The sequence below is a fragment of the Eptesicus fuscus genome, chromosome 15 (genome assembly GCF_027574615.1).
Source record: "Eptesicus fuscus isolate TK198812 chromosome 15, DD_ASM_mEF_20220401, whole genome shotgun sequence".
Classification (NCBI taxonomy): domain Eukaryota; kingdom Metazoa; phylum Chordata; class Mammalia; order Chiroptera; family Vespertilionidae; genus Eptesicus; species Eptesicus fuscus.
Window position 1 is genome coordinate 21,640,463 of NC_072487.1, and position 12,337 is coordinate 21,652,799.

Here is a 12,337-nt window from a genome sequence, read left to right on the forward strand (position 1 = left end):
AAAGGGCTAGATATGGGAAAACTCATTGAAAAAAACAACTAAATACTGTACCTCAAGGAAAGCCTGATGTGACCACAAGGGTAGAGAGGAGAGAATGAGTTTACGCCATCTCTGGTAGTAGAAACAATACCACTTAGCAATTGATTAAATATCGATGGTAGAGGGAAAGTAGAACAAATATGTTAAGGGGTTTTCGTGGGCTGCAAGGGGGATAGTTATGTCAGAGATAGGGAATGTATGGAATGGAGAACTTGGAAAAATGGGGAAGGGTAACATTGGATAATATGTTCAGCTGGGACCTCAGTGAGTTTCAGGTGCCTAGAAAACTGAAGTGGAGACTGCTGAAAATCCAGCAGGTAACTAAAGCCCTCAAAGAGCTCAATTTAGTGAGAAGGATAAAGTAGCAGGAGGGACACTCAGAAGCATAGTAGTTGCTGCCACTCCTAGAATAACTGATGAAAATAATTAAAGCATTAGATGCCGAATTACCATCTACATTTCCTACAACTTAATTACCAACTGATTACAATGTTCAGAGTTTGACATTTTCATCCTGGCTTCTCCTTGCTCCCCCCTTGTAATACGTCTTCACTGAAGAACAGAATTCTATAAATACAGGGTGGGGCAAATGCAGGTTTACAGTTGTTCGTATGGAAAATAATATAATAATTAATAAATAATAATATAAGAATAAACTGTTTCATGTACTCACAACTGTAACCTACTTTTGCCCCACCCTGTATATTATATTTATATATAAATGTATATATCTAATTTAAAATATATATATAATAAATAATATAAAAGCCTAAGTGACGGTTATGACTGGTCAACCAAACGACCAGTCGACCTGTCGCTATGATGTGCACTGGCCACCAAGGGACAGATGCTCAATGCAGGAGCTGCCCCCTGGTGGTCAGTGTGCTCCCATAGCCAACCTCCCGCGGCCAGCCTACTTTTTGTGGTCCCTCCCCCCGGCCGGCCGGCCCTGATCTGCCCAATTGCCAGCCAGGCCAAGGGACCCCGCCTGTGCACAAATTCGTGCACTGGGGGGGCAGGGGGAGGGCAGGTGTACTTCAGCCTGGCCTGCACCCTCTCGCAGTCCGGAAACCCTTGGGGGATATCCAACTGACAGCTTAGGCCCACTCCCCCCGGGGAGAGCGGGCCAAAGCCGCAGTCTGGCCTCCCTCTGTGGGAGGTGACCAGTGGGCCAATCGGGGGAGGATGCCGGCTGGCGAGCGGCTGGCCCCGCCCCCCACCAACAGGTTGTTCTACCATTTGGTCGATTTGAATATTAGGCTTTTATTATATAGATTTCATATAAATATGAAATTTATAATATCATGCCCCTATAGTCATTGACATCATTCATATCCTGACATCATTCATTCATTCATCCTCTTAAACTGCATCATACAAAAACTAAAAGGCTAGAAGGAAGGTGTGAGGCCAATAAAATATACATTACCATCTCTAAGCCTCTGTTGATTATGCAAAAATGCTTGAGTTTCTGGACTATGAGAAACTTTTAAAAGTTTGGGTAGGTGTGTCAAGGACCAAGGAAAATTTCTGCATGTTGACTGGGCTGTCCCACCTTTTGATTTTTCATGTTTCCCTTATTTAACTCCAAAGGCCAGAGCTGGAGGTCATGATAAAAATATGGGAGAATTTAATGAGCATCTAAGCAAATGGGTAAAACAGATGTTATTATGGCAGCACATGTCAGTGAATTTTGTGGATAAATAGAAAAAAAATAAGATTTGCATTTGGGAAAAGTAAACAAATAAAGCAAAGGGAGTAGATGTTTGCAATGCACTTGTCAGAGACATCTCAGAGTTTCTTTCTCACAGAGCTGAGAATCACAGAGTGTAGGGCACACCTACCCAGCCCCTCCTCCTCCTCCAGTTTCCTTTCCAACAATTCTCCACCTAATTCTCTCTTCCCCAATCATACAGACATATTTTCATTTCTTGAGCATTCCACACTTTCTCTTGTCAGTTCCTATTTAATCTTCATTTTCTCAACTAAGATTTCAATTTCTCAAGTAGACCACCCTAAGCCTAAGTTAGGTCCCGCAGTTATATGCTCTCACAGTACTCCATGATTCCACTTGAATATCATTCTTTTAATTATTTGTGTAATAGTTGTGTTCTCACTCTACTCAAAGTACCACGATGACAGAGATTTATCTTAATCCACATTGCAGTCCCATAGAAAAGTATCACAGGCAACAAAAAAATCAGAGGCCTTAGGTTCTAACCTAATTGGGTTCTAGTTAAAAACCTATGAGCCGGTTTGGCTCAGTGGATAGAGCGTCAGCCTGCGGACTGAAGGGTCCCGGGTTTGATTCCGGTCAAGGGCACATGCCTTGGTTTCGGGCACATCCCCAGTGGGGGGCGTGCAGGAGGCAGCTAATCAATGTTTCTCTCTCATCGATGTTTCTGACTATCTCTCTCCCTTCCTCTCTGTAAAAAATCCATAAAATATATTTTAAAAAAAACACCTATGAGTGAGACTTGATAATCTGTACTTTATACCACTAAACTGTAGCCTCACTCAACAAACTAAGTTAGCTTACGGCTCATTAAAAAAAGTTATTTTTCTTGAAGGGCTAAAAACCTCAATAATAAACATCAGTAATCAACTGAGACAAAGCACTTGAAAGTTTATAAAGCCAACATACCTTAAATTCTATCAGTTTCTTTACACAATACTAATACTGACAAGCAATCCTTCCTCTCTCAAGAAAATGTAATAAAAATAAATGTGACAAGATATTATTTGAGAACTTAAAAGAAAGGTGAATCTTACTTTTCTTTCATATTTATTTATTTATTTATTTGTTTATTTATTTATTTATTTATTTTAGAGAGAGAGAGAGATCAATTTGCTGTTCCATTTATTTATGCATTCATTGGTTGATTCTGTGCCCTGACCTGGGATCGAACAGAACCCACCACTTTGGAGTATTGGACGACGCTCTAACCAACTGAGCTACCCAGCCAGGGTGGGGAATCTTACTTTTTGTTTTATCTAAACCAAACCAAAATATCTAATTCTTTCCCCTTTGTTAATAATATTATACCACTGACAACAATCAAATCTGACATAATGGTACAAAGATATCTCCCTTGCAAAGATACTAACCAAAATGCTCCTCTGATTTGTAATTTATTACTTTCTCATAAAGTACTACAGAATTAAAAACATACTGCTTAAGCATACAGTGGTAATGAGGCAAAGCAATACTGTAGCTTGCAGCTTCATAACTCACTGCAAAGTATTTGGGTTTGGCATTCTGTGTTTCACAGATTGAAATATCATATGCTTCTCCACAGCTGTGGGTTTGCCGGCATCCGAACACCCACAAGTAATTGGTTCTGACTGCTGTACTGTTCTCTACTGGGCTGTATGGGACTCAAAAGACCTTTCTGGTTACTATTACTCAAGATAAAAGCTCTAGAGCAGCCTTAAGTTAATGGGTCAAAGACCAGCATACTGAAAATGTTAAAGTACTGGCAAGTATACAACTGACAGGCATTCTTAGATGAACCCCAGCATTATTATTACATGTTGCTGAACAAAAAAGTGAAAATGTCACCTAAAGAAGGATACAGTCTTTATAGACGACTGTTCATGTCTACAATATGATCAATCTCTATCATTGCAACATCACAATATATTACATTTTTTATTACTATTGAATATTTATTTTTATTTTTATCCAGTGAAATGGCTGAAAAAGATAATAATGAGCATATACTGACTGTTCTCAGTTCATTAAATAAGTGATAACAACTAACATTAGTGGTGTACTTAACATGTGCTAAAAGCACTGATTTAAGGGTTGTTTTAGCTCTTTTGCCTACTCATAAAAAGATTACCTCCTAGTTAACATATATTTCTTACTAGAACTTAGCTGTAGTAAATATATGTAACTATCAGAATTTTTTTGTGTGTAGAGAAGAGAGCTATTATTTATTGAGCTCCTAATACTATTACAGACAATGTCTTTGTTTAGGCCTCATAACAACCTCGCAGTGTAGGCAACTTCAATCACATGTTACCAATACAGACATTGATGCTTAGAGTGTTGTATTGATGATCAATAACAGTGTCAGAAAGCACACCCAGACCTGCCTGACTCTCAAGTCTTGTTGAGGGCAGAAGGCAATGAGAGGTGGGGTGGGTACTGGATGAAGCTAGTTCATCTGAAGCCCAGTAAAGGAATTTGAGAATGGCCAACATAACAATACTAGAGAGGCCAATCAAGAACACCAAAAGCAAAATGGTCACAGGTAGAATCAAATCAGATTCTAGAGTAAAAAGCAGGGCTGGATGGTACAACAGATTGGGAACATATGAAGGTAAGCAGTCTTGGACTCCAGTGGGTACAGGCTATTTCGGTGAGTTAGATGTCTTTAACTGAGAGGGAGACTGGAACTAAAGTAACAATACATTTTTCTATTAGATAGAAAACTCATTATACAATTTAATTAAGTAAACATATGTACTGTTCATAAGGTTTATTTCTCAAAACAAAATAAAACAAGATTTGATTGTTCTTCCCCCTAAACAAAATGTCAAGTTGTTATATATTTTTCAAAAACTCCCACAAACATTTCATACTCTCAGTACTTTCTTCTGACAATGCTATGCAGAACAAACTACTCCCTCATCTATGCTCCTGAAGATTTTATACAAGCCTATTTTTATGACTACTTATATGACTGCTTCCCTTGCTAGAAGATGAATCCACAAGGGCAGAGATTGTCTTATCACCTTCAAGCCCATAGAAGAAATAAAATGCAGACAAAAACCCAAAAATGTCAATAATTATATTAATGTAAATGGTCTACCAACCCAATTAAAATCCTATGATGTCAAATAGATCAATAAAACAAAGCCAAATTGTACCTTTCTATAAGAGACCCACTGTAGCCCTAGCTGATTTGCTCAGTGGTTGGAGCATCGGCCCTCAGACCAAAGGGTCGTGGGTCAGATTCATGGTTACTTCTTTTGCAGGCTCAATCCTGGCCTGGGTCAGAGTGTGTGAGGGAGGCAACCAATTGATGTTTCTCTCTCTCCCTCCTCCCTGCCTCTCTTTAAAAAAAAAAAAAAAAAGACCCACTGTAAATATAAAACATAGGTTAAAGAAAAGAATGGAAAAATATATATTATACAAACACTAGTCAAAAGAAAGCTGGAATGTGAAAAGATAATAACTGAAAATGGATAATTATTAAAATGGACAGTACAGTGATCAGGACCAAAACCATATTTTGGAGGTCTAAATTTAAGATATTGAAATATGTGAAGTCACTCCCATCTTTAAACAGAGCTCTCTGAATCCTCTGAACACACCATTCCTACATCTCACACTTAACAGCTAAATCCTTGAGATAGGTGGTTAAATTCAGTGGGTTTTTTGGTCAACTTCCACTTATTTACCCACCTCTTATTGAAAGAGTCTTTGCTAAGGTTACCAAAGGCCTCCATATATTAAATTGAAAGGCCATTTTCAATGCTTATTTCATTTTATCTTCAGCAGTATATTAGACAACTGACACATCACTCTTAAATACTCCAATCTCATGGCATCATACATTCTAGGGTTTCTTCTTAGCTCTTTTTTTTTCCATTTTCTATTTTTTTATTCTTCTTGTGGTCAATACATAACAGAGCAGTTGAGGTGTATGATAATCAAAGAATCGTTCATGGTTGAATAAATTTAATACTCTTGCTACATCAGTACAGCATATTAAAAAGTCCACTGTAATATTTAACTCAACTGTTTAAGGCATTTACTGGATTTCTGATATTACAGATTTGAAATATAACATCAGTGGGGTGAGGAATTGCTTTTTAAAAAATCTTTATTGTTGAGAGTATTACATATGTCCCCTTTTTCCCCCATTGACCTCTCCCACCCTCCTCCACGCCCCAGGCCTTCACCACCCTATTGTCTGTGTCTATGGGTTATGCATATACGCATATGAGTTTACTGGCTGATCTCTTCCCCCACCCACACCCTCCCCTGCCTTCCCTCTGAAGTTTGACAGTCTATTTGATGTTTCTATGTCTCTGGGTCTATTTTTGTTCATCGTTTATGTTGTGTATTAGATTCCACATATGAGTGAGATCATGTGATACTTATCTTTCTCTGACTGGCTTATTTCGCTTAGCATAATGCTCTCTAGGTCCATCCATGCTGTTGCAAATTGTAGGAGTTCTTTCTTTTTTACAGCTGCATAATATTCCATTGTACTAGTATAGTCTTCTTACCTCTTCATAGCCTCCTTTGCAGCCTCATCCTCTTCTACTCAAGCATTATATGTTGGAGTTTTCAAGTTTCATTCTTAGGCCCTTTTCTCTTCTTACTTTATAAACTGTTTCTATATCGTCTCATTCTTGCTAATAGCTGCAAGTCTCATCCATATGACAATGACTTAAAATTTTTATATCCATGTGGCATCTTGCTTAAATTCCATAGCAAGCAGCCTTCTTGACATCCCCAGTTTGATGTCTCAAAAGTTCCTCAAAATCAACATACTTAGAACTAAACCAACAATATTCCCTCCTGTTGCATTGCTTTTCTCTTAGTAAATAAGATCATTGATCTATTTTCAAAAGCAAAAATCCTAAAATTGTCTGCTCATGTTCTTCCCAGTCAACTGTTTCTTCATACCAAGGCCAAAGTGATCTTTTAAAAAAAGCAAATCTGAGCACGTCATTCCTTCTTTAAAGTTTTACAATGACTTTTCCCTTGCTCTTAAAACAAAGACAACAAAGTCTGACCTTTCCCTTCTCTCTAGCCCTTCTTTATCGCAGACACTCTTGCCTTTGTTCTCTTTATTCCAACTATACTGGTCTTTCTCAGTTTCTTCTTCCCATCACAGAGTCCTTGTAGATGCTCCCACTCCACTACTCCTGATCTGGAACACTACTCTCTTCCACCCCCAGATTACTCCTCTCCAGTCTTCAGATATTAGCACAAACATCACGGACCCTGAGAAGGCTTTAACCCCAACAATATAATATAATATTAACCAAGGGGGTCAGAGAGTTAGCAGGGAAAAAAATGTATGTTTCAGAGAAAGGTTGGAGTAAATTTCAAATATTGATTTTTAAAAAATGTTTAAATTTCCTCTTCGTTTTAATTTCTCTTGGTGGATGTTAAAATTACTACTGTCTCATCAAGAAATTAACAAAGTCACTTTATAAACTGAACCCAATTGAACTCATATCTCAGGTCCCAAATAGCAGGTTTGTTTATTTAGTGGCTACATTACCAGTATTTTTCAGTCAATATTAATATTTGTTGATTACCTACTGTGGGCCAGACTGTTCTTGGCACTGGAGTGACTTCACAGCAGTGAGGAAAACACCCAAAATTGCTTATCTTTATGGAACTTATATTGTACTGAGGGTAGGGGGCAAATAGGTAATAAAGCAAGTAAATAAAATATACTACATGTCAACTGATGATAAGTGCTGTAGTGAAAAGTATAAATCAAGGAAGATGGAAGTAGCCAGGTGAGCTAGGGCAAGAGTGAGATAGAGTTTGGGGGGAGGGAAGACTGGTGGTTGCAATTATAAATACCCATGATCTCTAAGGCTTTATTGGGATGCTGACATTTGAGCTAAGACCCTCAAGGAGCTGAAGAACCAAAACATGGCTGTGCATCCATTTGCTTTAATGCTAAACGCTTTTTCTGTTGAAATGAAATGGGTCAACAGCTGAATGGCAGAATGACACTGTCTTTATTTACAAGTTACCCTGATTTATTCTAATCAAACCAAAAAGGGGGAAAAGACATTCCTATTATTGGGTACACTCCATCACTGTTGACATATCTGTCTTTTGAGAAAAAAAGTTTAAATGTTTATTTCATTCCCTTATATCACAAGCATTCATTTTTTTTATATTCTCCATATATTCTCTGAAATATGTGTTATATTTCAAATGTAGGAAATTTTGTTTAGTTTTAAATGAGCCCAAATTTCATCATGGGCTAAAATTTTAAAACATAAAATGACTGCTGAAACTGAATTTTAATCATATAGATGAATCACAACATGAATTTTAGCTAGGCATGTATTATGGATAAGTCTAGTTTTCTACAGAGAATAATCACATGTTCTAATTACCATTTTGGTTATACGCATAATTAATAATATTCTGTCTTAATGGGACACACTGAATCTTCAGACAGTTGTAAGCTTTCACTATGCACACTGCCAAATCCAACTGTCAGCTGCACTGCCAAACACAAAGGAATCTTGATGTAGTGCTTTCGCATTGATAACAATATGTACATCTTTATACACGATACAATGGAAAATAAATTGCTTTTCTTCCTAAATAATTTTCTACACGCTAATAATTTTATAGTGCTTGATTGATCATTTATCCTAAATTCTATGTATTGGCAAGTTATCTTAAGAGCAATGAATACATGAATGCAGATGTGACCCCAGATCCAAAGAAGAAAACAATTTTGTAGGACTTACTGATTGTAAACTTTCATTTTCACGTAAACAAGCTGTGTGAAGTTCTGATTTCAAGGTTGCAATGTGACTTCGATGAGATGTCATTTCCTTCTCTAAGGTTGCAATTCTGGTGCTGGCAAGCTGGTAGACATCCATGAAGCTTTTAATCATAGCCTAAAGAAATAAAAATAATGTCACATACAATTCAAATAGAGCTGTCTCAAAAGAAGAATTTCCATAATTTGAAAGCAAAATCATTAAAATTTTTAAACAAACTACTTTTCATCTTTCTTTAAAACAATAAAGCTGCACCTCACATTTTATATTGAGATCAGTGACTATTTTAAGACAGTTTGGGGAAAAAATAATTGAGACTTCTTTTTCAGACTATTTATTTAAATAAGATGTACTTTGATCTATTGTGCTTAAAATTTAGAATGCAGTTCTTAAAGATGGCACACTTATTTTCTTTGTAAAGCTAAATTCAAGTTGTAATATGACCCACATTTCAATCTTAACGCACACAACAGATATATAAGCAAAATATTTCAAAATGAGCTAAATTAATAAAATTTTCAATCTACCTTACAAACAAGTGTTCTTAAACAAAAAGAACTGAGATGATCCTGTGATTTTTTAAGAGTAAGTGTCATTCCTATATTGTTTTAAAAAAAAACAAAAACATAATTACATTCATTCATCTAATAGAGACGTGCCCTTGCATTATACTATATATGTATAATAAGTAAGTAATACATGCAAGTGCTGATAACTTTTTCTCTCCCCTAAATAGTAAATATCTGGGGAATTGTTGGACCTCCGTATTACAGATTAACCATATTTTATAGACTTTTTCTTCTAAAGCAACCTGAAGTGAATTTTGAGTCCAAGAATACTATTACACCTTTTCTTAAAGTCTTTTAAAATACTTCAAACATCCTAAAATATAAAAATCCTGGGTTGTAATGTCCAGTAATGACCGAGGCTTGACCAACTGGAAGTCAGTCCTGCTGACTGCTTCTGCTGCAGGTGCGGTGCCCCAGCACTGACTGCTGAGGGGGCCACACGAATCAGGGCCAGAGAGAGGCCTGAAGAGAGAAGCAGGGACTGATCTTTTGCCTCTGTGGCAGCTTTTGATCAGCACTTGCCTCTCTCTTTCTCTCCCAGTCTGGCCAGCAGCCATGCCTCCATTTCTCTTCAGGCCTCCACCAGGGCTACTGATCAGCCCCGCCTTTCTGATCAGGCCCCATTGATAGTCCCAGAGATGCTGACTGGCATAGAACCGACCAATCAGAACCAAATCTGGGTCAACTGTGAGGAGCCAATGGCTGCCTAGGAGGCGAAGCTTTTGATGCTGACTGGCATAGAAACCGACCAATCAGAACCAAATTGGCTGGCAGAGGAGGGCAGTTGGGGGCAAGATCAGGCCAGCAGGGGAGGGCCATTGGTGGTGAGATCAGGCTGGCAAGGGAGGGCAGTTGGGGGCAACCGGGCAGGCAAAGGGAGGGCAGTTAGGGACGAGATCAGGCTGGCAGGGGAGGGCTGTAGGGGGCGAGATCAGGCCAGCAGGGGAGGGCAATTGGGGGCAAGATAAGGCCAGCAGGGGAGGGCCATTGGTAGCAAGATCAGGCTGGCAGGGGAGGGCAGTTGGGGGCAAGATCAGGCAGGCAGAGGCACTTGGGGGTGAGATCAGGCCGGCAGGGGAGAGCAGTTGGGGGTGAGATCAGGCCAGCAGGGGAGAGCAGTTAGGGGTGATCAGGCAGGCAGGCAGAGGCAATTAGGGGTGATCAGGCAGGCAGGCAGATGCAGTTAGGGGAGATCAGGCAGGCAGGCAGGTGAGTGGTTAGAAGCCAGCAGTCCCAGATTGCGAGAGGGATGTCCAATTAGAGAGGGTGCAGGCTTGGCTGAGGGAACCCCCCCCTCCACGCACGAATTTCATGCACCGGGCCACTAGTAGCAAAATAAAATCAAACATTTCTGAAATATTCAAATGTAATATCATATTATTTACAAGAAAAAAAATGTTCCAGCCACAGTCACAACTTAGTACAATGGTAAATAGTCCAAGAATTTCCAAATTATATTTAATCTAAAGAGTCTAATTTGTGTAAGCTTTGAGAACCTTGATATTTGAGCAATTCATATGAAGTAATAATTTGGTAACAAAGGTAAGTACCCACACACACAATGTCTAAGAAATAGAAGTAGGTTAGTATTTGTAGGTAAGAGCAAAAAATGTCACACCTTTTTGCCAAAAACAATTCGTATTATCCCTCAAAAATTAAGCTCAGACCCACCTCTTCAAGAAGCTGCTTTTGAGCCCAAAGGCAGTATTGCCTTCTACATGGGTTCTCTGTGAATCCTTGATGCTTGCTTCTATTATTGCATGTATTTTTAGCAGAAATGCATTTGGTTACATGTTTATCTTTACTAGACTAAGAAGCTCCTGAAGCCAGATGTTGTGCCTTATCATCTCTGTATCTTCAGAGATTATAGCGGCCCACGGTGAGCACTTGTCTGAATGAATGAATAAATGAGATGAAAAACCACAGGTTGAAGCCATAGGCTGGTATAAAATACCTTATAGGGCTCTAACTGGTTTGGCTCAGTGGATAGAGCATCGGCCTGTGGACGGTAAGGGTCCCAGGTTCGAGTCCTGTCAAGGGCACATGCCTAAGTTGCAGGCTTGATCCCCAGTAGGGGGCCTCCAGGAGGCAGCCCATCAATGATTTTTCTCTCATTGATGTTTCTATCTCTCTCGCCCTCTTCTTTCCTCTCTGAAATCAATAAAAATATTTTTTAATAATAATTTTAAGAAATAAAATATCTCATAGGAAAAAAATTAAGATATTTTGGAAAATATACTCTTAATACTCTAACGAATAAAGTATTAATCGTACTTTGTTTAAGGTGAAAGAAGATACAAAAGCATATCTGTGGGCATAAAAGAAAGGACAGAGTACAAAAAAGTGGATTCCATCACCCAGCACTAAGCATGGTATGACCTCATGTTTGAAAGCGTGTCACATGTCCTAGTTTGCCTTATTTTGAGTAATTTCAAGGTAAACTTATAACTAACACTAACACAAAATATTTTCCTAGGTTTAAATAGTATATAAAAATCAGAAACTATAAAATCATATCTATTCCTTCCTATGCTAAGTCTCTCTTCCTCTCTTACAAATTCATTCATCTTCTCCACTGAGATAATGGACCAGGAATCACCATTCCTACTTCATTTTTTATCCTCACTCTGACACTTACTAAGCTTTATGTTGTTGGACAATGCCATGCCATCTTTCTGAGCCTCCATCTCTTTCCCCCTGAAATGGGAAGAAGAGTCATTTTTTGCCTGTTTAAAGGTTCAGATCATTAAAAATCTAATGCAAAGCCATTCTCTTAACTCTATTAAGAGAAAGCCCTCTAAAAATGGAATCTAATAAATTTAATTGGCCTTAGCCAGTTTGGCTCAGTGGATAGAGCCAGGGGATCCTGGGTTTGATTCCAGGGGATCCTGGGTTCGATTCCAGTCAAGGGCACATACCTCGGTTGCAGGCTCCACCCTGGCCTGGGCCCTAGTCAAGGCATGTGCAGGAGGCAACCAATCGATGAGTTTCTCTCACATCTATGTTTCTCTCTGTCTTTCCCTCTCTCTTCCACTCTCCCTAAAAATCAGTGGAAAAATATCCTCAGGTGAGGATTAACCCAAAAATAAATAAATAATAACTTTCATTGGATTATTATTAAAGTGCTGTATTTGTGATGTAGTAATTAGTCTATTTAATTCTGAATTCCCATCCTCACCACTCACACAACACATGGTTGAATGTAAGATGCAAATGGC

General features: G+C 38.6%; 1 protein-coding gene across 1 annotated transcript in view; it reads right to left on the bottom strand.

The window, feature by feature from the left end:
* The window catches only part of CCDC171 (coiled-coil domain containing 171), a 245,552-nt gene that overhangs the window by 40,862 nt on the left and 192,353 nt on the right, over window positions 1-12,337 (bottom strand). Inside the window, exon 24 of the mRNA XM_054727636.1 lies at window positions 8,515-8,667. Coding sequence (XP_054583611.1) covers window positions 8,515-8,667 — 153 coding nt within the window. The remainder of the gene's footprint in view (window positions 1-8,514; window positions 8,668-12,337) is intronic.